The sequence below is a fragment of the Moschus berezovskii genome, chromosome 10 (genome assembly GCF_049115385.1).
Source record: "Moschus berezovskii isolate FMDL1 chromosome 10, NW_MosBer_1.0, whole genome shotgun sequence".
NCBI classification, from domain to species: Eukaryota; Metazoa; Chordata; class Mammalia; order Artiodactyla; family Moschidae; genus Moschus; species Moschus berezovskii.
The window spans coordinates 37090947-37116462 of record NC_142469.1 but is presented as its reverse complement, the minus strand read 5'-3'; the positions used below and the strand labels follow the sequence as shown (position 1 = coordinate 37116462).

At 37.7% G+C, this 25516-nt stretch overlaps 1 protein-coding gene across 1 annotated transcript in view; it reads right to left on the bottom strand.

Annotated features, from left to right (window-relative positions):
- FAM184A (family with sequence similarity 184 member A) overlaps window positions 1-25516 on the bottom strand; it is a 127273-nt gene that overhangs the window by 28944 nt on the left and 72813 nt on the right. Inside the window, exons 7-9 of the mRNA XM_055433400.2 lie at window positions 22053-22214; window positions 19846-19967; window positions 18416-18566 (exon numbers count right to left, since the gene is read on the bottom strand). Coding sequence (XP_055289375.1) covers window positions 18416-18566; window positions 19846-19967; window positions 22053-22214 — 435 coding nt within the window. The remainder of the gene's footprint in view (window positions 1-18415; window positions 18567-19845; window positions 19968-22052; window positions 22215-25516) is intronic.

The following is a 25516-nucleotide window of genomic DNA, read 5'->3' as shown; positions in this document are numbered from 1 at the left end:
ACCTCTCCAGCTTAAGTACTTTAAATCATAATATACTTTACCTTGAAAGAACTCCAAAGTAATATTTTTAATTTTAGGATATATGATTAATCTTTATATTTAAGCAAATATAAAGTATATGCAAAAAGACATTATCATGCAATTTAGTCCTCAAGTATACTTAGTTTAGACACTTTATATTCTTAATTTTGAAAGCATATGAAAATAATATTAAAGCTATCTAAAAATCTTTGGAGTCATGCTCAAAACAGTAACATTATTTGGTAAGCAGGAAGCCTTTATCATGCAATGCAGCATCAAAACTTATTTTGCTCTTTTCAAAATTAAATTAGTAGATGGCATTAAATTGTCAGCCTTTGTTCAGCATGAAAATTACATGGCACTTTAAAGACAGAAATAATGAGCAAAGCAATGTAAAATGAGCTGTTTTATAGCTATAACTTAAATTGCAGAGTTTAGTACACTTTATGGAAATGCATATTAATATAAAGCTTCATTAATTCAAAATAAAACAAAGATAGACTTTGCATTAAATAGTCTGGGTAAACTTAGATCAATACTCTCATTACAATATTACAGAAAGGCATTTGTTGAATAAATGAGAAGCAGTACTAGTTGCTTCAAATTATTTTCAAATTATGAAGTATATGGTATAAGCTTCTACACATTTGTTGTAATTTCAAATCTTAAAGCTTTTTATTTTGCTGATTTTAAATGAAAGAGAGTATTTTGGAAAAAATTTTCATCCTAATTAAAAAATTCCCACCACAGCAGTTCATATATGAATTAAATAATATATTCTACTAATCAGGAGGTACCAGATACTTTGCAAATAATTTTAAAAGCCAAACTTCACTGACAGTAATTGCTACCTTCTGATCTCTATCACTTAAAATACTATCTTTTTTTAAAACAAGGCTATACAAATTTCAAAAAGACAAAATTAAAGACATATAGATATATTTTTCTGAAGAAGGGATAGCTTTACCTCTTTCCAACAGGGCGGTTTCACAAAGATTCTGTACCTCTGCAATGATGTTTGTGGAAATCCCTCAAAACAGAAACTGAAATATTAAATCTGAGGTACTGGATATGATAGGATGTCAACATGAGACATATCTTTCACTATGTACATCCTACTTACAACATTTGGTTTTTGATGCACTCTAGTTTTCTTTACCCCTAACAAAAGTCCTATTACAGAAATGAAAGAATACAGAAAATATACAAATAGTTTATCCTCAGAACAAAGAATATCCTGAGATAGCAAATGTAATATGTGGTTCTCAAACCTGGCTGTATATCGGAATCATCTCTGTAGATTTTAATAAATGTACTTGCCCAGTCACTGACCCTTGGCTATTCTGATTAAATAGGTCTGGAATTGAGCCCAGACCACCTAACATAATTTCTAACTACCAAAGTAATATGTTCGTTGTGAAAAAAATTTCTTTACTAAAGGAGTTTATAAAATGAAAGGGAAAGTATACTTCCTTCCCTTTCCTCACCAAATCCCAATCCCTAAGGGTAATCAGTTCTAACATTTTGCTATCTCCTGACTCTTTTTTTTTTTTTTTTTGCATTTGCATGTGTCTATATTTATTTATAAATGACAAATAACAGTCTGGAAGAAAGTGCACCAAATTGTTAACAGTGTTTTATTTTAGGCATGTGTCTCCCAAGACCCTTATTACTTCTCTCTCTAATTTCCTGTTTTGTTTTCTTTTGCTTTTTTTAACTATGTTATGTGTAAACAGGTGGATGGATGACTTTCACCATGTAGAGTATACATCTGGCATGATATGACAAAAATTACTTGGGAGCCCCAGGGCACACCTCAAGAGACCAGAGCTTAATGTCCAAAGTAATTGAAACAGAGACCCATGGGGCTGCTGTTGGAACAAACATTCCGTATGTCTTAAACAGAGAAATAAACATCAACTTCCTTTATGAAACCATCAGGGTGTCAAGATTCACAGGTGTTGCTATGGTTTTTCAAACACTCAACAATATGTAGCTACCTTCAAGCTGAGTATACTCATGGATTTACTCAATGATGGTTAATGATTTCTCCACTAGGGAGGCCAACAAGTTTGGTTTTAGAGGTGTGTTTTTCCTTTCATGGCGGGCATTTCTAGAGTATACAATCCATGACGTGTAGGAATGCCCCATTCTTTTCAATGACTACAGATAATGCAAATGGAAGGCACTGTTTCTTCCTCCCAAATGCCCATCTCCCCCTTTTTCTTTCTTCACAACGAGCTGAACTCTTGCGTTTGTTCAGAAATGGACTGAAAATCCTGATCTTCAAGATGGCAGGCCCCTCTCCCAGCACCAAGGAGTGAATTACAACTGGGATAAGAAAGTCACAGTAACCTAACTCTAAGGTCGTATGTATCATCCCGTCTTACTTAATAAGCTAAAAGGAAGTATGTGGAGAATTTGGAGGAGGGGGAGAGATTTTATTTCCTGATTAAAAAACTGCTTAACGGAGAGTCTCCTGTGTTAGCAGAGTTGTTCAAAAACATGAAAGATGGAGCTGTAGCAGCCATGTTTCAACCAGGACATGACAAACTTGAGGTCCAAAGGCTAACACATTGAACATGGCAAAGCAGAAGTACAGAAGGTACCTGGGGACTTCATTATGTATCTTGACAGCATGAGCCACTGTATACTGGGGATTCTGCTGCTTAAAGCCAAATTTATCCTAGTAGACATCATTCAAAGTATAAATACACCATAATTACTTTAATCCTTCCTGATGGAAATTCAGATCATCTCACTTGATTTTGCTATTAGAAACGCTGTACCAAAACACCCCAAAATGAATGGTCTAAACACATCCTCACGTGAGTCTATCAGAAAGCTGAATCTCTCTCTCTTTTTAAAGTTTCACAGATGACTTTAATGCAGTCATAGTTGAGAACCACTGCTCTGGAGTTCATAAAACTGGCTGCTTCTTTAATGAGAATCATCTTAAGGCAATGTCCAGAGAAGTCTTTGAAGCCCTGGTCTTTTACTTGTCCTCTGCTCTCAGTTCATTTTATGAGATCAAGGAGGAAAACAACCTATCTTCTTCAAGTAATATTACCCACTGCCTTTTCTCCTATAGCTTTAGTCAATTTATCAAGATACTGGTGAACAATTTATGTAGTGATTCTGTGTGTTTTTGAAAAATGCTGTCCTATAAATTATGATTTTTTAAAAAATGACTTGCTTTCCAGAGGCTTTGTTTGAGACGGTTCATTCATTTTTGTGAAAACAAGAAAAAGTAGTAAGAAAAAGCAATTTGAAAAATAGGGTGTTTAAGTACAATTTCATTTTTCAATAAATTACAGGTATGGAGTTGTGGAATTGTGTTGAGCCAGAATACTTGTTAATTTTGACAAGAAAGGTCAACACAAATTATTAGAAAGTCTAAACCACATGATATTAATATTCAGTTCAATACTTTCAAATATATAAAGCAACATTAAAAACCTCGACATAGGTCTAGTAGAGGGTAGTAGAATAATTTATTACTATGTCAACAACATATATAAATGCTCATGTAAAATGTTTGAAACTGAATATTTTAATTCTTTCTATCGTTTTTCCTTTTTAACCTCTAATTTGCTATTTTTGAAGGGCCTGGCTAAGACAACTTAAGGTTCTGAAATTATGTTCACTCAGGAAAATACTGAATCATCCATAATTTTCTGGTATTTTCTAAGAAGACCTGTAAACTGAGTTTATTGATTGAGAACCACAGTAATGCCTACTTAATGCCCTTACGATATTTTTGGAATATTTCCAGTCATCCTCTCTTTCTTAGTGGAAAAAAATTACCAAGTTTTTATAAAGAACAGAGGCATCAACGATTACTTGTTCTCTTAGAACAAGACAGCATATAGTGGGAAACTTCTTGCATGGAAGGCTGGCTGAACAGTGTGTGGAGGGGGTGGGTAGCCCTCGGCTGAATGATACTGACAAGGGCACATCTTGTTTGGGAGATGTCTGAGGGAACAGTTCTTCCTCAGTGACTATGATGTTACAAAAGAGAATTAATTAATGGGGATTTCATTGTGTTATAGACCTCTTTTACTTATTTTGTAGGAGATGAATCAAGCCATTCTCATTCAATTACTAATAGATTTAAACTAAATAAAATTGTTTTTATTTTAATGAACACTTTTTAATTTATAACTGTTTAGGGGAAAGTGACTATGTTGTCACAAGTATTTTGAAGTACAACTCAAATAATTTTTGACAATAATCAATCATATCTTATTTGGGGTTCTTATTTCTATCCCAATTAGTATGCATGTCAGAAAATCTGAATTGATACAGCAACCATGCCCAAATTCTTACTATGCTCTACGTGACTGTTAAAAAAAATTTCTAAATGTAGCCTCAGTTCACCAACATTGAGTACCACTTTGAAATACATTAAAGAAAATGGCATTAAGTGTATTCATGTATTTCTGATTTTCATATAGACAGTAAAGTTGAACATAAAGAACAGATAAAAATTTTCTTGCACAGTAGAAAGAAATTAAGGAGGTAGGAGGACACAGTTTTGAAATAAGAAAATTTCACAGGACCACTCTAGACTCAAGATTTGATTCCTCTAGGTCAGGAACTGGCACATTAGAGTCGTTTGTATTGCGCATGGGCACTTCCATATAACAACAGAGGCTAGCAGGTGTCACAGACACTGCATGGCCCACAAAGCTAGAAATATTTACTGTCTGGTCTTTTGCAGAAAAAGCTTGCTGACCTCTGCCCTAGGATATCAAGAAAAATATTCAAAGATGCTTACCTCTCTGCTAACTTAAAGAACAAGCTGGGTATGGGTTTGATGTGAAAATAAATCTCATTTTTCTCTTCATATGTAAAGAAAAAAATTTTAATTACTGTTTAAATGGAATATTACTTTGAAGCTTAATATCTGCATTTTTGAGTGTGTATAAGTAAAAGAATAGCATTGCCAATTCTTTGGAAAGGGATTTACTACATTTTGCTTTAAATCTTTTACTAATAGTAACATTAAAATATAAAATATATTCTGAATCTATGAACCTGCACAACTATCTGATACTCTTAAGAATTCAATTGATACTATTTTTTTAAAAAACAAACTAACAAAAGAAGAAATACATTTACATTTATTTCCATTTTTATTAAGAGTCAACATGTTGACAGTTTTTCAAAATTTTACTATATCTATCAATGCAAACATTAAAATAATGAATTTTATATCTGAGAAGTAAAATCTTGCTTGGCTTTAAAATAAAATGCATGCTTATCAACACATAGATGTGCACGTACACAAATGAAGGCTGAAAGTCAGCAGCTTTGCTCCCCACATACAACGTATCTTACCGATGCCAAAAGTGTATTCTTTAATATCATAAGTTAAAGCTTTCAAGCGGTGATGATGTTGATGCAAAACCAAAAGTGCAACATGCCCTGTGTACAAAGTGTAAGTGACGCTCACTTACATTGTTGATAGATTTATGCAAAGCTTCCCCCAGAGAGTGCCGCTATGAAAAAGATCACAGGAATAAAGGGAAACATTCAGAAATCGACTAAGTGAAAGAAAGAGGGATAAAAAGGGAGAGGAGGACATAGAACATTAATTATAATGTGCTCAAGGAACGAGTAAGTTGAAAACAGTTCTGAAAAAGAAATCAGACAAAAAGAACATTATGTCATAGAGTCTACATTATCTGTAGTCCTTTAAAACAGTGTCTGATGCTTATGGGCTTGCAGACTTACCTATGAAAGATACCAAAGGATAGTACACGTAAACCAGAGGTCAGTTTAAAAGATAGTGGTTATTGAAGCACCTGGAAGGAATATTACTGTTCTAAATTCCTTCCAGAAACCTATAATATAATGCCTCAAAGCATTCCACTCAGCACTGGAGTAGGTTTCTAGAAGGATTTCTCTTGTGAGAAATGAGCAGATGAGAACTGAAACACTAACTTCATTGACTACATAATTTGAGGGCTAAAAATAAATATGAGATAATCATTGAAAATGTAAAGACTGATTAATAATCTGGTTTAGGGTAAAAGTTTAGGGGAAAGAAAGAAACGATGCCTTTGTATCTTTTCAACCCTATTTCCTAGACTGTATTTGATAAAATTATATATGACCTGGGTTCATTTTTTAGCTCAATGAAATGTTGAGTGATAAACCATTGCAATAACATACTCCCCCTCCCCTAAATATGGGAAAAATGTGATTTAATTTTCAGTTGCCTCATTTTTTTGCCTTCCAAGGATACAAAATAGTATTTTAAATTTATATTACTAATATAGGGAAGTTCCTGCAAAGTGGCTTTTACTATGGACATTAATAAAATTTTCAGATGGAATATAATTATCTTTTCCCCCATAATGTGAATATTCCTTAATATGTTACAAACTAAAAACAGCTTTTATTTGGTAAACAATTATTTACTAATACCCTAAGACTAATTTAGGATATAGTTCACAGAGCTGAAAAAAATAAGCTGAGAAAAATTATTAACTTTCTGTTTGATTATTCTATAACTTCTCAGTTTAAACTCTCATACTTTTATTTTTTACTTTATTCTTTCTACTCATAATATTCTTTATATACCAATGAGATACTTCTCCAGAGTTCACAAAGTTTATGAAAATCTGAGGGGTTTTTTAGTTTTTTTTTTAACCTCTTTGTATTTCTCTGAACTGATATCCTCGTACTAGAAATTAATCTACAATGAATGGCATTTACTTATGAAGTAATTTCTTCATTCTTTAAAGTATCATCAGACAAAAAAGTATGCATGTTATTTAGGATTCCTGAACTAATTGATAAATTAGACCAATATTACAGATCAGAGGTTCTTCAATAGGAATTCTAGATTTTCTGTGAGAGCAGTGTATTTGAACATCTGGAATCTAAACTCGTATGGTCACTACCTCTGTCCTCATATTGCTGCAGGCCATGGAAATATCTAAACCAAAGGTCCTGGTCCAAAGCTGTGACCTGGGGTGACTTATATCACAGACCTGGCAACAGCAATTAGAAAAGGCACGGCAGTGGTGATGGATCACAATACCCTTATGAAGTAAGATTTTTTTGTTTAAAGAATTTTTATTAGAGTACTATTATATTCTAGGAAGTACAAAGTGGTATAGAGAACTGAATAAGATACTAAACAAACATACATAAATTAAAAAGTTCATGATAAATAGGATTTAAAAAGGTTGATGTGATAGGAAGTGATTAGAGGTGATATTGTGTTGATGGTCAAGAAAGATCTTTGGGAAAAAGTGTCATTTAAACTTAGAATCAGTGAAGAAGCCAGCCACAAAATGAGATGATTTGGGCGAAAGAGTACAGGCAAAAGGATGAGCTCAAAGACCCTAAAGTGTAAGTGAGTTGGAATGACTGGGTATGTGTGGGGGGGGTTGTGAAGCTGAAATGAGATAGGTCATATTTGTTGTTTAGTTGCTAAGTCATATCTGACTCTGCGACTTCCTGGACTGTAACCCACCAGGCTCCTCTATCCATCGGATTTCCCAGGCAAGAGTACTGGACTGGGTTGCCATTTCCTTCTCCTGGGGATCTTCCCAACCCAGGGATCGAACCTGAGTCTCCTGCATTGCCGGCAGATTCTTTACTGCTGTGCCACCAGGGACTGAAGACCCTTAATTCAGTGGGGACCTCTGAAAGAATTTTAAGCAGGAAAATGGCACGATCTGATTTACATCATAAAAGACTACTTCAAGTTTGTGGGGGAAAAGTGAAATTGGGGGAGCTAAATAGAAGGCTATTACATGGTGGTTTGGACTAGTGTTTGCTAAGAGAGACAGAAGCAGGTGGAACTTGGATTTGTTTCAGAGATGGAATAAACAGGATTGAGATTACATGAGAGATCAGAAGAGAGAAAGCAAGGATGACTCTTCGGTTTTTGTTCTGGGCAAAAAGCAGTGCCAGGAAGTGAAGATGATGGGATAGGGATTGAGAATCAACACTTTTGAGCCATACATGCTAAGTCTGAGATGCCTTTTAGATAACCAAGTGACTGAGTTTGGATGAAGATAAAGGCTGGAGATTTAACTTGGATTTAACTGGGAGTCACTGACCTATACAGACTGGGCTTCCTCGGAGGCTGAGGGTAAAGAATCCGCCTGCCAATGCAGGAGACACAGAAGACCTGGGTTTGATCCCTGGGTCAGAAAGATCCCCTGGAGGACGAAATGGCTACCCACTCCAGTATTCTTGCCTGGAGAATCCCCACGGAGAGAGGAGCCTGGAGGGTTGCAGGCCATGGGGTCACAAAGAGTTGGATACGACTGAGCAACTGAGCATGCATGACCTATCCGTTCCATTCCATTCCATTCCGTCGCTCAGTCGTGTCCGACTCTATGCGACTCCGTGGACTGTATCCTACCAGGCTTCTCCGTCCATGGGATTCTCCAGGCAAGAATGACCTATAGATGGTATTTAAAACACAAAACGGGCTGAGATCCCCCAGTAAATGTTTGAGAGAATACTGGATGAACTAAAAATCTATATGCAAATATATTATTTGGCAAGTATTCTATATGAGCAAGATCCATGTTAAGAAAAATTAATGGTATATAAGTCAGTTTCCTTTAAAGCATCTTAAGCTACTTGTTAGTTTTTGAGATGACTGAAAAGGGCCTTAAGAGGTCCTCCTCAGCTCATTAGAGCACTTGAATATTTTAGCACAGAAGGCTTACTAAGGTGTTGCAGGATTTCTGGTCTTTATGGATGAATATAAACAGACTTTCAGCTATTATAAGTGAGGAAGAAAAACTGAAAATAACTGAAAAAGTTGCATTTAATGAGAAGTTTACAGCTTTGTACATAAGAAAACTATACTCTTAGGAGTAATCTCATTGTTCTTACCCTCAGTTTATTCATTTAGAAAATAGCACAAGGTTTTTATAAGATAGATGTTTGCAGTTTACAAATAACACTGGTATATAAATATTGAAATCCACTGAATTACAGGGCCTCCCAGGTGGTGCTAGTGATAAAGAACCTGCCTACTAATGCAGGAGACGTAAGAGATGTGAGTTTGATCCCTTTGTCGGGAAGATCCCCTGGAGGAGGGTATGGGAACCCACTCCAGTATTCTTGCCTGGAGAATCGCCATGGACAGAGGAGCCTGGTGGGGTATGGTCCACAGGACGGAAGAGACTTAGCATGCACACACTGAATGACAAGCTTTGAGAGAACCATGGCTTGTTCATATTTTGCATCCAAAGTGCCAAACTTGTACCTGGCAAGGAGTAAATGGTCAATAAATGTTTACTAAATGAATGATATGGACTTTTATTACTGAGTTAGGTCTTACTACTCTCTACCTTTTCCCCTTCCCCATAGTAACATAAGAAGTAATGAGAAACTTTTAGATAACGAAAAGAAGTTATTTAGAAAAAAACATAGATTTCTTGCAGAAATCCTGTTGACAGAAGCCAACAGTTTCTAAGACTTAGGAATGTATTCCCTCAGAGAAATGAACTGATGAGTATACTAAATATCTGTATTAATCTGAACAAAGAAAGACTGCCAAGAGGGAAACAATATACACTGAAAGGCACCTATCTTATCCTACTCTGGTCTATTCTCTGTACTGCAGTCAGAGTTTTGAAACTTTAATATTTGAATGTGTTAAATTAATCAAACCTTGCTTAAAATCTTTCAGTGGCTCGTCGTGGCACTTGAGATAAAATCTCCACAAGGCAAACATGTTATCTGACCCTGCTGCCTGCCTCCCCATTTTCCTAGCTCTCTATTCCCAGAATATGGGCATTTGGGGGCTGCCTGAGGGCCTTTGAACATACTTTCCCCTCTGCCCAGAATGCTGTTCTCCTTCTCCTCTTGACCTGATTCCACTTCTCTTCCAGGTAAAAGATCCTGCACTTAGAGAAGCCTTCCCCATACAACATTACGGTTGGAATGAATTAATGTGCCATTTCTATTTGCCTTCTTTTCTAGATCATAAACAAAGGGAAGTAAGACAGCCCTGTTACTGGTCTGTTACAGTGCCTGCTGCTGCTGCTGCTAAGTCACTTCAGTCGTGTCCGACTCTGTGTGACCCCATAGACGGAAGCCCACCAGGCTCCCCCGTCCCTGGGACTCTCCAGGCAAGAACACTGGAGTGGGTTGCCATTTCCTTCTCCAGTGTGTGAAAGTGAAAAGTGAAAGTGAAGTCGCTCAGTCGTGTCCGACCCTTAGCGACCCCACGGACTGCAGCCTACCAGGCTCCTCCATCCATGGGATTTTCTAGGCAAGAGTACTGGAGTGGCTTGCCATTGCCTTCTCCGGTTACAGTGCCTAGCATATCAGAAATACTGAATTTTCAACATATGTCAAAATTTTTTATTCTGACAATAGAATTTTCCTTACTAACAGAAGAAATGTCACTTGTCAAATTTCTAAATTCCTTGAAACAATATATACATTAATCTTACACTGCAGTCAAGTAAAATATGTTAAATCTTAATAAAATATTCCAAAATTAAGTATTTAACATATAACACTGTACTTTCTTAAATTATGGAAAGTTTTCTCCAATATTATTTTCAAGTATACTAACATCTAGAGAAAAGCAACCAATAAACCTAAGATTAGAAGTGGGAATCACAACTTTAATATTTCTCCAGAAACAAAAAATAAAAAAAGTCATGAACAGTTGTTTCATATTTAAACTAAATCAGTAATAACAGGCTTTTCAATGAAATTAAGGTGAAGAAAAGCTAATGTTAGATAATTCGAACACTTCTCAGAGGCTACATCTTTAACTTTATAATCATATATCTACTGAATGCTTTCAAATCCAAAGTATTGTAATTATTTTTAGTATCTTGCCATAGGAAATGGAAATAAATGTATTTATTATTACAGTGCTATCTAGAAGTTCTTAATATTTTTCAGTGTCTTCTGGGCCCCAGTACCTGTGAAGGCATAGACTGTTCTGCACTTCATCACAGTCCCACTGCAGTATTTTGCAGAACAGATATACACATACACACACTCAATACACATTAAAACTACTTGAGGGGCAGGTGGGAACTTCCCTGGTAGTCCAGTGGTTAAGAATACACACTCCCAGTGTGGGTAAGGGGTTCAATCCTTGGTCAGGGAACTAAGATCCTGCATGCTGCATTCAGTTCAGTTCAGTCACTCATTCATGTCCGACTCTTTGCGACCCCATGAACCACAGCATGCCAGGCCTCCCTATCCATCACCAACTCCTGGAGTCCATCCAAACCCATATCCATTGAGTCGGTGATGCCATCCAACCATCTCATCCTCTGTCGTCCCCTTCTCCTCCTGCCCTCAATCTTTCCCAGCATCAGGGACTTTTCAAATGAGTCAGCTCTTCACATCAGGTGGCCAAAGTATTGGAGTTTCAGCTTCAACATCAGTCCTTCCAATGAACACTCAGGACTGATCTGCTTTAGAATAGACTGGTTGGATCTCCTTGCAGTCCAAGGGACTCTCAAGAGTCTTCTCCAACACCACAGTTCAAAAGCGTCAATTCTTCAGTGATCAGCTTTCTTTATAGTCCAATTCTCACATCCATACATGACCACTGGAAAAACCATAGCCTTGACCAGACGGACCTTTGTTGGCAAAGTAATGTCTCTGTTTTTTAATATGCTGTCTAGGTTGGTCATAACTTTCCTTCCAAGGAGTGTCTTTTAATTTCACGGCTGCAGTCACCATCTGCAATGATTTTGGAGCCCAAGAAAATAAAGTCAGCCACTGTTTCCACTGTTTCCCCATCTATTTGCCATGAAGTGATGGGACTCGATGCCATGATCTTAGTTTTCTGAATGTTGGGCTTTAAGCCAACTTTTTCACTCTCCTCTTTCACTTTCATCAAGAGGCTCTCTAGTTCTTCTTCACTTTCTGCCATAAGGGTGGTGTCACCTGCATGCTAAGTGGTAAGGCCAAAAGAGAATCTACAAAAAGCCAATAGCTAAAACTACCCAGTATTTTACCACATCTTTTTTTAAGCTAGGTAGAGATATCACAGTTCCATCTCTTCATTCTTTTTTCCCAGGGTCCAGGCTGAATCTCTGATGTTTCTTTCACATAGTTTCCTGCTCTCCTAATTTCTCAGGAGAGTATTCTGAAACTTCAAGGTCAGCTTCATTTGTCTCCTGTCACTGCTTAGGGTTTCTTTCAAGGTCATGGTCTAAGTTAGCTGAGAAGGGGTGATAACTCTGGGTCCTTTTCTATCCCCTCTGCCTCAGTATCTGCTTGCAGCCATTCTTCTATTAAAAGGTAGTACTGTTACTCATTTAACATGGGCAGAAAACTGATGAAAATATAATCTCTTTTCAACAGACAGAAGTACAATTTCTAAAGAGAAAATTTCTTTCTTCCTAACATAAAACTTAAGAGCCAGCAGAACGAGTACTGAGCTTACAGAACCAAACTGATTAAAAATTTTGTGTTCCAAATAGTTTAGACCAGTGCTAACAAGAGTTATAATTGAGACCCATGTGTCATTTTAATATTTTAATAGCCATATTTAAAAAAGTAAAATTATTTTTAGGCGTATATTTAATCCAATATATCCCAAGCACTAGCATCTCAACATGTAACTAAATAAAAAGTACTAGTGAGACATTCCATATTCTTTTTTTATATTAAATTTTCAAAACCCAGTTTGGATGAAGCTCACTTCAAGTGCTCAGCAGTCACAGGTGGCCTGCTGCTACCATATTAGACAACACACATCTAGAAATCAGAAAGCATTCTGCAACAGCCTTAAACTGGCTTTTCTGTCACTCTTGATCAACAGCATTGATTCTGATGCTCCATTTCTTATTCATGTAATTGTTCTTTCCTACTGAGCGTGAAAAATGCCCAAGTATCCTGTGATTGTAGAATCAATAAGTCTAAAATCAAACTCACCACCTCATCCCCTTTCAGTGAAGTAGTCTGTCAATGACCTTCCTGTCTCAGATGATCATCTTCTTTCCATTATCTTTGTTTCAAATCCTGGGCGAGCTTTAACATGTCCTTCTCCTTTACCAAAGTATTCCATCAAATTTGTTCCTTTATGATTTCTCTTGTAAGTCTCAGTGAAATAAACTTAATTCAGGTCCTATTTGGGTAGAATTATTTGTACTTCATATATTTGACAACTTCTTCTTCAGATGCCCTGCCTCAGGTTTTCTTTATTCAGCAACCCCTGAAAGCTGACTATATGCTAGGCACAGTTTAAGCTGCTGGGATGCAGCAGAGAACAACACAGGTAAAGACCCAGTGCTCATGGAACTACGTTCTAACAGGAAAGAGAATCAATATGATGCTATGTGGTAACAAATGTTTTGAAGACACAAAAAGCAGAATAAAAGACAGAGTGACAAAGGGAGGCTATTTTAGGGGAAGTGGTCAAGGAAGATCTTTTTGGAAGAATTAAGAACCGTACATAGGGCCCTGGAGGCTCAATGGTAAAGAAACAACCAGCCAATTCAAGAGACATGAGTTCAATCCCTGGTCCAGGAAGATCCCTGTGCTCTAGAGCCTGTAAACTTCAACTACGGAGTCTATGAACCCTAGAGCTTGAGCTCTGCCACAAGAGCTGCTGCTGCTGCGTCACTTCAGTCGTGTCCGACTCTGCGTGACCCCATAGACAGAAGCCCACCAGGGTCCCCCGTCCCCAGGATTCTCCAGGCAAGAACACTGGAGTGGGTTGCCATTTCCTTCTCCAATGTGTGAAAGTGAAAAGTGAAAGTGAAGTCGCTCAGTCGTGTCCGACCCTTAGCGACCCCACAGACTACAGCCTACCAGGCTCCTCCATCCATGGGATTTTCTAGGCAAGAGCACTGAAGTGGCTTGCCATTGCCTTCTCTGCTGCCACAAGAGAAGCCACTGCAATGAGAAGCCTGTGCACTGCGACAGAGAGCAGCCCCTGCTCACGACAACTGGAGAAAAGCCTGCTCGGAAATGAAGACCCAGCACAGTCAAAAGTAACTATTTTTTGAAAAAAGATTTGAGCAGAGAATTGAACAAATTGAGGAACAAGCCATGTAGATCTGGGGAAGGTGGATTCCATAAGCACTGGAAGATGCAGAGGCCCTGAGATGGATTAAGCTTGGTGCGTGTGGTCCAGAAACTCCACTCCAAGTAGTCCAGTACGGCTGTAAAAAATGAAGGGAGACAGTGGCAGCAGATGACACTGGCCATGCAGACAGAGGCCAAATCATCCAATTAATATTTTAAGAATACCACTTTGGTTGGATGGAAAACAATTTGTAGGTAGATAAAGAGAAGAAGCAACGAAACCAAATATAGGTTCCAGGTGCAACACAGAAGGGTAGTGGAGGAAGTGGTAAGACATGAGCAGATCTGGATGTACCTGGAAGGCAGAACAGTAGAAAATGCTGGTGGTCCGCTGCACAGCATGCGAGAGAGGAGGCAGTCATTCCTTACTGCTTAGATGGCTAGGCAGTAAGGAACGACAGTGTCTAGCAGGAGCGGTCTGGCTTAGGCTGAGGTGATGGAGGGATGCATGATATGTATTCAAGAGCTCTGTTTCACACACTTAAATTTAGATATTTATACTGAGATGTCGCCATTTAGTCCTCAATTCAATATTAAGCTTTCTAAAATAATAAAAAAAAAAAATCAGCATGTATTCTGCTATCCACAAACCTTTGAGAGAATCTCATAGCTTAGTAAATTTTGACCTCCTAAGATGAGAAGTCAAAGTTTTTCACAATGATTTCTCTCCCCAACTGTCCTGTTATTTTTCGGTGTTCATTACAGTGTCTGGGAACTTTGAGTATATTTTGTCTGATACACTGAGTATATACATTGAGTATAAATGTCTGATAAATGAATAAAAATCTTTGTGTTCCCCCTTCACCATATTCAAAAGCCACAGTACAGCTGACCTCCTCAATGAAATCTTACCCAATTACACTGGCTATATTACTTTTCTCTAACTCAACACTCCTACCCAGCAGTATGCTGGTAAATGTTTTAACAGCTCTCTGAAAAACGAAGCCCTCATCTATAGCATTCGTTATACCTAGGATGGAAACACTCTCACCATGGATGGCTGCAAGCCATGATGACCCTGAGGACCCTGAATGTGGAGTTGAGAAGGTACTGGCACAACCAGCTGGGTGAGCTGTGGCACCCCAACACCACTGCTTCCACAGTACTAAGAGTCCAGACCGTTTATAAAGCCACTTACAGCAGAGTGACTTTTACTGAGGTGTCTGTACACAAGTCTTTCCCCTATTAGACTGTAAACACATGGAGGGTAAAAACTGTGTCATATGCATTGCTACAACCAGCTAAATGACCTTGGGGCCTCAGAGTTCAAAATGGAGAGTCAGACCTAAATGACAGAATTCCATAGTTCTATGTCTGAATGACCCATGTGTCTCTCAAATTTCTCAGTTCACTGATCTGAATGGGGGCGCTGCAATACGAAGTCATACTTCCTTATTATTCCAAAATAAAACCTTCCTTGAAATAGAGAAATAAATGATGATGACAGTTTAGGCTCACAAATAGAAGATATGATCAATGAGGAATCTATATAATCATTTTTCAACTAAAGAAAAATAAGACTGTACTTCTTCTACTTTAAAGGAATTCAGAGGGAAGATAAGGGTAGGAGGGAGGTGGGAGAGGGGTTCGGGAGGGGGAACTCATGTACACCCGGAGAGGATTCATGTCAATGTATGGCAAAACCAACCAATATAATATTGTAAAATAATCAGCCTCCAATAAAAATTAAATAAATAAAGGAATTCAAATGTACACACCCATTAGCCCAGGAAGCAAAATTAGTTTTGGACTAAAGTATAATCATTGAATAGAAAAAAAAGAACACAATGAAATAATAAAGGAAGACTAAAAGATATAAAGTTAGGCTCTGATTGGAGCACAGAATGAAAATAAAACCTTCTGGAAATTTTCATAAAGTAAAAAACGTTGAATTAAAAGTAAAATTCTCATGCTTGTCTATGCCCATTTTTTCTGATATGTAGACCATGAGGATGAGTTTAAACCCATGTGAAAGACAAATTCTTTTACTTCTTCTTTGCTCTAAGTAGGATGAAATATATGTAAGCGCATCACCGACTCGATGGACATGAGTTTGAGTGAACTCCGGGAGTTGGTGATGGACAGGGAGGCCTGGCGTGCTGTGATTCATGGGGTCGCAAAGAGTCGGACACGACTGAGCGACTAAACTGAACTGAAGGCACAAAAATTAGACTTGTGTTCAGCTTACTCAGAAATGATTTAAATACATGAAAATACAGATCCTCTGATACCCTTTCGTAACAGATGCTTCTGCCTAGGCCCTACCCGTTTCCTGCTCTATTTGCCACTTTGTACCCCTTAATTTCACAAAGCCCAAGCCAGGTCTGCTTTCCCCAAGTGCAGAAGGGTGCAGGCAGTGCTGCTGTGACAGAGTGAAACAGCTGCAGGGGGCAGGGCAGGGGAGGCAGCGTTGAGGGGTAGGGACGAGCAGGAGTCAGGCAACTGCAGAATGGTGGAGCCGGCATCAGAGCACAGCCTCTAGGAAACCACCCAAAATAATCTACAGAATAAGACCGAAAGAGCCAGGAAAGGTCTGTCCAAAACAAAGTTCCATTAAAAAGACTGCCGGTCCTGCTAGAATGTGTCCCATCTCATATATCTACAAAGACTGAAACCTCTAATATAATACTCACTTCTACTTCAATGTGAAATCCTTTGTTTACTTTTCTCTTAACTTTCTTCAGGTAGACAATCCTTAATGTAACAGCTATTTGCCAGCTTGTCTACAGTAATGTGTGTGCCCTACACATTTTAGAAGTGGGGAAAAAGGAAGATGTTGTAATTTTGGAAATGGTCTGATGGCCTGAAGCAGTACAGAACAGTTTCACCTTTGGAGGCAATTAATACTTGGTTACCTTGATATTTATGGTTAATCTGCTTTGAAAATGGATCTAAAATTTTTTTCTGTAAAGTTGGCAAAAATTGCAGCCACATGTAATAAAATATGTTAATACATAGAACTAGAACCAGATGCAAAGCATTATATCCCCTTGGGAATGAACAATGTAGACTAGATGTCCAAAAAAAAAAAAAAGGCAAGGATACCAGAATATCAGAGAGGCATGGATGAAATCTGAGTAAATGAATAATGAATAAAATAATTTGATAGAAAACAGGTGGGAGAGGCAGAGTGCCCTCTTTACAGTGCCAAATCCAGCTAGAAAATGTCCAGCTCAATAGATCCTAATTGACTGAAAAACAAGGCAGACTTTTAAGGATGTTTTTCATTTATACTGTAAATTGGATTATGTGGTAAAATTAAACCTTCCTAAGTACAGAACATCATAGAGGAGTTATTACCATTCTAAAACATGTCATTCTAGATCCCTCAGGAGGGATGTAAAGTAAGTATAGAGAAAGTAACTAATAAGCAATGCAAATACAATGACCAACTTTTAGTGAGAGTTGTCTTCTTATTTTTGTGTGAGTTTCACAGGTTTCAAATTTATTCATAAAAGCTCATAAATATTCCTGGAGGTATACTCCCTTTCCAGAGTAACACTGTAAGTTACTATGAAATACCAGTCACAAATGGGCAGGCTCAAAGTACTCTGGAAAGATACTGCATGTATGTACCTATGTAATAAATAATCTTACAAAAAAGCCTATCTTGTTTATTTTGAAATTCATGATCACAAATAGAAAGATAATAGTGGATCTCTGGCACTAAATTGCTGAGCTGCTTCTTGTCAAGTTCTGCACTTGCTTATCAACTGGTGACTCATGCAGTCAGTCCTATTTAATTATTGGCTTTGCAGGAGACTGTTAAGAATTCATAAATTTAGAAGTTGTGTAAATGAGTGAAAATGTACAAATTCGCTTAAATTATAGGTGCTCTGGGAATAAGCGAGCCTGACATAAGAAGACAGATTTAGAAAAACCACACCTAACATTTCTGTCATTTTGAAGTATAACATGCAACTTCCTGCTGATGAGAAAGACATAAATTGCTCACTTCCAGTAAGTGGTTTTAGGAAATTGGGATAACTTTTAATAAATTTTATCCTCCATTGCCCAAATAGTATCTAAAGGCTTGGAAAAAGATTTTACTTTCAAACTAAAACTTTTCCATTTAAAATCCTTAATTTGTTCAGTTCAAATATTAAACCAAACAACTGTAAGTGCTTCTCCATATTTAGGACTATAGATATAACATAATTATTAAGCACACTATTTCCTAAGTTTAAGAACATTTCCTTGATTTCATACAATCTAAAAAATTTAAGTTCTATAAAAAATAACAAAATGCAGTGAATTAACACACAATGTTTTATACTTCTTTAGCTAGCAAATGTCAAAGAAAATGATCTTCCCTAATCCACAGACTATTAATTACCTGGTTTAAGAGATCTTCTACTTTCTTCTGCCATGAATCCCTGGCTGCATTTTTCTCTCGCTCTTTTAACTGTAAAAGTTGAGACATTGCTGACTTTTTATCCTCTTCATGTTGAAGCCTTAACTCTTCACGAAGTTTGGAACACTCTTGTCTAAAACAGAACAAATGTGTTTAATTTGTAAAGAGAATTTTTCTTCTCAATAACTACAGTAGAGTTTGTTCACAGGTTTTCTAAGCATTTAACTAATCTGCCTCAAAAGCCGGCTCAGAGTAAGAGGTGCTTATTTTATCAATAAGTTAAGGGCCATAAGGTAAACTGGTAACTTATTAAGATCACTGATTAATCAAATTACCGAAGGCAGAATAAGTTCTAGAATAATAAGTCCTCTGACTTCAGATTGGTTCTCCACCTATATTATAGTCAGGAGAAGGAAATGACAACCCACTCCAGTATTCTTGCCTGGAGAATCCCATGGACAGAGGAGCCTGGCAGGCTATAGTCCACGGGGTCGCATAGAGTGGGACACAACTGAGTGACTTCACTTCACTTATATTATAGTCAAGGAAATGAAATAAAAATTATCTGTATTTAAGCGGAAAAACAGAACTCCAATTTCTCTGCATTTAACCATGGGAAAATTTAATTAAAAATGCTGCTACTATGGGCTTCCCAGAGACATTATTTTGCCAACCAAGGTCCGTCTAGTCAAGGCTATGGTTTTTCCTGTGGTCATGTATGGATGTGAGAGTTGGACTGTGAAAAAAGCTGATCGCCGAAGAATTGATGCTTTTGAACTGTGGTGCTGGAGAAGACTCTTGAGAGTCCCCTGGACTGCAAGGAGATCCAACCAGTCCATTCTAAAGGAGATCAGTCCTGGGTGTTCACTGGAAGGACTGATGCTGAAGCTGAAACTGCAATACTTTGACCACCTCATGTGATGAGTTGACTCACTGGAAAAGAGTCTGATGCTGGGAGGGATTGGGGGCGGGAGGAGATGGGGACGACAGAGAATGAGATGGCTGGATGGCATCACCGACTCAATGGACATGAGTTTGAGTGAACTCTGGGAGTTGGTGATGGACAGGGAGGCCTGGCGTGCTGTGATTCAAAGGGTCGCGGAGAGTCGGACACGACTGAGCGACTGAACTGAACTGATGGACTTCCCTGGTGGTCCAGTGGCTAAGACTCTGTGTTCCCAATACAGAGGGCCTGGGTTCGATCCCTGGTCAGGGAACTGGATCCCACATGCCCCATTTAAGAGTTCACATGCTGCAGCTAAGACCCAGCACACCCAAATAAATAGATCTTTTTTTAAAAAAGGTGCTACTACATCTTTAACAATGAGACAATGTAAGCCATATAAATAGAAAACCATTTTTTTTTTTGCACATGTGTATAGTAAGACGACATTAGAGAGTAAAGAATGTACCTGAGGTTTTCAGTCCATTTCATCTCTAAGTCATGGGCCATTTTGTCCACTTGCAGCTTCTCCTCTTCTTTCATGGCAGCCAGTGTTTCTTCATGCTGTCGCCTCTCTTGTTCTAGCTTACTCTGAAGAATGAAAGCTATCAATATAAAGACTAGTCTTCAAAGTCACTGCTGCTCATTTCAAGTAAGGAGAGTGCTTGCATTATAACTTTTAAATTCTTACAGCACGATAATTGATACCGTTATCTGTAACAATTATTTGTAATTTTCTGACAATAAAATCATGGTACCCATTTTATCTTTTAAATGTCCTTGTGCAAGACATATTTTATTAAGGCTCGTACATTGACAAGTTATTTTAAAAAGCTTAAAATCAGCATTAAATTAATAACGTAAGCTTTCCATATCATACGTATCTAAGAATTCAATTATCTTCACCTGAACACACACTACATAGGCAAATATATTATTAAAATTCATTCCCATTAATATCAAAAAGTATGCTATCTATTCAAAGCTTAGGCATTATAACTGTACCTCACTGACCTGATTAAAATAGTCATGAGAAGTTTAGGCTTCTTTTTTTATCATGTAACTTCAAACCAGTGGTCCATTGGTTTATGTTACAGTAATAGACTATGAAATTTGTGACATCTCTGTAGAGGAGCATAAATCAAGCGGTTTTCTGGAGTGTGGGGCTGGACATGACCTGTCCGGACAACACTGGCAACCGTTGACCCCTGCCAGCAGTGTACCTGCTCTCAGGGCACAACAGAAAATGAAGAGGTGCCAGTCCATCCTTCTGTTACCACAGTGACCCTTTCTGGGTCACCCACTTGCTGGCGCATCGCTGAGGGGCGTATCCAGATTTATGGGGAAGCAGGAAGTCAGTGAGAGTTGGACTGTGAAGAAAGCTGATCGCCGAAGAATTGATGCTTTTGAACTGTGGTGCTGGAGAAGACTCTTGAGAGTCCCTTGGACTGCAAGGAGATTCAACCAGTCCATTCTAAAGGAGATCAGTCCTGGGTGTTCATTGGAAGGACTGATGCTAAAGCTGAAACTGCAATACTTTGGCCACCTCATGCGACGAGTTGACTCACTGGAAAAGACTCTGATGCTGGGAGGGATTGGGGGCGGGAGGAGATGGGGACGACAGAGAATGAGATGGCTGGATGGCATCACCGACTCGATGGACATGAGTTTGAGTGAACTCCGGGAGTTGGTGATGGACAGGGAGGCCTGGCGTGCTGTGGTTCATGGGGTCGCAAAGAGTCGGACACGACTGAGCGACTGAACTGAACTGAGGAAGTCAGTGCTGAAACTGTTGACCTGGCTAGTAAGCAGTAAATGGTGAAACCTGAATTTAACAATCGTAGCCAACTGTCATTTTCACTAAGTACTCTGCTTTGAGGAATTATTTTTCCCACCAAAGACAATGTTGAATGGAATAGAATTACTCAAAGTAAGAAATCTCTAGCTACTGTCCTCCTAGTTGTATGGTTCATTTCTCTATCTTCTAAGGCAGTCTAAATATTTGCTCTGCTTCATGAGACTTGAAGGGGAAAGACAAAACTTTCCCAATATCTGTAGGTCACAGAGAATCACTTAGTTGCTATACATGAGAGTCCAAATTCTTACCCATTAAGAGAACTGTGCATACTGTTAATATTATGGGTTGAATATTATTATGGGTTGAATTGTGCTTTCAAAAAGATATGTGGATGTTCTAGCACCCCAGTTCCTCAGAATGTGATGTTATTTGGAAATAGGGTCAGTGAAGATATAATTAGGTAAGATGGAGTCAGGCTGGAGTCAGCTATGCCCTTTGTTCAATACAACAGGTATCCTTACAAGAAGATATAAAGACACAGGAAGGATGCCATGAGAATGCAGAGAAGACTGAAGTTGTGCTGCCACCAGCCAAGGAACACCTGACTACCAGCAGCTGGAAAAGGCAAGAAAGGATCCTCCCTGAGAGGTTTAAAAGGAAGAATGGCCCTGGGAACACCTTGATTTTGGACTTTCTATCTTCAGACGGTGAGAGAATAAATTCCTGTTGTTTTAAGCCACCGTGTTTATAGTACTTTGCTATCTCAGCCCTAGGAAACGAATACACTATATATAATGTGATGTTTAAAATAAACTTTAAGCAAAGTAACTAAATCATACCTAGCTGGTATTTAGATTATAGCAGGATAATGACATTACCTCAACATTTAATAGAGCATCCTTGGTCTCCTTCAGCCTCCCTTTAGTCAGATCAAGCTCATTCTGAAGTCTTTCCTGGGAGTCCTGAAGACTGGCAATGAGTCCTTCGGCAGAGCCAAGACCTTGTTCGCTTCTGCTTACCATTTCTTGGAGGCGGCCAATCTGCAAGTAAATACAGTACTTTTAATACATCCCAGTGTAATTGACTAGCAAACAGTCATGTTTCTAAAGTCTTTTCTTCAGATGTAATTTTACTGATGAATCTTTCTTGATGAATTTGGAAGAAGCACTCAATCATGACAGTCTTCATCTGTTGTTTTTTGAAAAGACCTCCATATTTGTGATTTCCCTTTGTCATGGCAACCATGTAAATAAATGGATACCTCAAGCTCCTGGGAATTCCTGGTTATATCATATAATCAAATACCTATAAAAAAGAATTGAAGTAAGATACAGATTATGCCCAAGATTGAGGGGGAAAATATTTTTTAATATAAATATTTTAAACATTGCTCTTTAAAATGGAATCACATATTTCATTTGAGCCCTGTTCTCCATCTATTTATAAAAGTGATAGATTTTGATCAATATTGATAAGCTGGTAATGCAGCTTAAATTAGGGTATGCTGTGATTTCTGTGTTTCCATAAAAAAAAAATGTGTCCTGAAATTGTTGAGTTAAATTTATACACTCTTGTAGCTAATAGACAGTGTTAATTAAAAGCAGATCCATACCTGCAAGTGATAAGAACTAAAATCAATAAATGAAAATACTTTAAATTACTTCACAGGAAAAGGCTATGACAAAAACATCTCAATTTTATGAAATAGCCAAGCCTATCAAAACTCTACAGAAATGACAACTGGTAATTTAAAAATAACACCTGAATATTTCTCACTGTAAATACAGACACTACAAAGAAAACTGGAAATCCTTTAACCCCTCTCTAACCTGAAATTCCCTGTCCCCAACTTCCTGTCTCCTTTCCATGCAGATGTATGTACATGCTGAGCAGTTGTGGTGATGGGAGCACTTTATCTTGTTAGTATCTTTAAAGGAATGCCAACCTCATAAAATGAGCTGGCGCTTTCAGTTTTTCTGGGCTCTGAAATATTTTCATAGCTAAGATTTACTTGCTTTCGGAAGATTTAGTAAAAGTCATTCACTAAAATCCTCTGGATCTAGTGCCTCTTTAGTATATGTGGGACTATTTAGTTTCTTTCATGGCTATATAATTGGTTTGGCCAGGCTGTTTAACTACTCTGAGTCGTTTTAGAAATTTAAATTTTCATACAAAGACATCAGTTCTCCCTAAATTTTAAAATTTACTAGCGTATTTGTACATAATATTCATATATAGTGTTTTAAATTTTTCTGTCACTGTATTTGTGTCACATTTCCCTAGTCTATATAGTTTGTTTCTTCTCTACTTTTTGTGTTGATCTGGCTTGCCATGAGAGTGTTTTGCAGCAGTGAATGAATCAGTGTAAGAAAAGTGTCTATTAACAGAGTTAAAGAGGACTGAACTTAGCAAAAAATCTAGTTTCAAGTTCTGTGTCTGTCAATACAAAATAGTAGTAAAAATACCTACCTTATAGAGTTATAATAATTAAATTCTAGGATACGTGGGAAAAGATTTTTTAACTAGAAAGCAACATACAAACATTAGGTACTGATCAATAAGGAAGGGACAACTAAAGCTATCAACGTGGAGAATAACTGTCTTCCACAATCCAGAAACTTTTCAGATAAAGAAGGGTTATATACACAGAAGGAATACATAAGGCAAAACTTGTAAATAACAGTATTCCTATAATTACACAAGGAATTAAAGAGTGTTCAAGAAATAATCTAATTATAGACAGAATGAATATGTTTAAATAGGAAACAACTTTAAAATTCTGTACAACTAAATAAGCAAACTTTCAAAGAACATAACTGATTAAAGTTAAAACTGGGTATGTATGGAAAACATCTGTTGCCCTTCATTATCAGAACCTCCTTTTGTCACTAGGGGAATCTATCCTTCCTATGGGTCCATGAGGTCTCAGCAGGGCTTCAACCCAACTCCAGGACTGAAACGTTCACTAAAGCACAAACAAATAAGGTCATCTCATTCTGTTGACCATGGGGACTGGTCAGGGGCAGGCACATGATTAAAGAGATCTCAGGAATTTTAAAGGAGTTCCTAAAAAAGGCCATTTCCAGTTGCACATATACCTAAGGGGATGCATGTAGAATTACCACACAAACAGAGCAAACCCAACTCAACAGAAAAAGAAACTGAGCTTCAGTGTCAAGTTCCATTCTGAATCTGGTCGTGACTGATGCTAACATTCTCCTGGGACTTTTCAGTCACATGACTCAAGAAATTTCCTTAGGCCAGTTTGAGTTGGGGTTTCTGTCACGTGCAACAGAGATCGATACTCAGATTCTTCTTGTCAACGTGCACACTGAAGGAATTTCAGTGAGTAGAAGCCTCCTCCCTGGAATATCTACCCACACTTACTCTTCTCTCTAATCCATTCTTCATGACACTCCAGAGTCAGCTTATTAAAATTACAAATATGAACATGAGTGTCAGCTCTACCCCCATGCAACCATCCACATATTTCTACCCAGCATCTTCCAAATGCTTTCTGTTTCCTTCAGGATAACATCTACAATCTTTCAAGGGGCTTACAAGGCACGTCGGCATAGCTCCTGCCTAACTCTCTGGTCCTGGTTTGGCAACACTCCTCCATGGTTTTTATATTCATTGGGGGGAAGAGAGGCACTGTGGTTAAGAACTGAGTTCTGAAATTTCACTGCTAGGACTGGAATTCTAGCTTTACCCAATTACTATGTAACCTTGGCAAGTCACATTAACTTTTTGTGATTTAGTAACTAGTATTTACTGCATGGGATTATTTTGAGACTTAACAGTATAAAGAAGAGAATATATGGAAACAATGCCTGGGTCATAGTAAGAACTAAATAAATATTATTATACTATAGTTACTTTTGTACTTCATCTATACTGGCATCCCTCCAATTGCTAGAAACTTCTCATGACTCAGGTCCTTTAAAGGCAGTAGCTTTCCTCAGTTTATTCTTGTAGCAAACTCCTGTGAATCACTTACCACCATTCTGTAATTTTTGCTGAACTTCTACTGTAAATTTTGTCAATAATCTTTAAGCATTTTCTTACCTTCAGTACACTGGAATGTATATTCTCCTCTTTAAGGCTTTTATACATGCTGCTAAATTCCTTTCCAAGAAAATCATGATTTTATAGTCCCATCAGCAGCTTCTGGTGCTTATTTCTTTACCCTTCCTTATCAATGCTGCATGGTCTCGTGTTTTTCTTAACCATTGTTAATTTTATGGTAATGAAATGACATCTTACTGATTTCATTTCCAGTTTTCAAATTAGAGTGATATTAAAATTGTTTTCCATGTATTTTCTTTAGCCCATTAAAAAA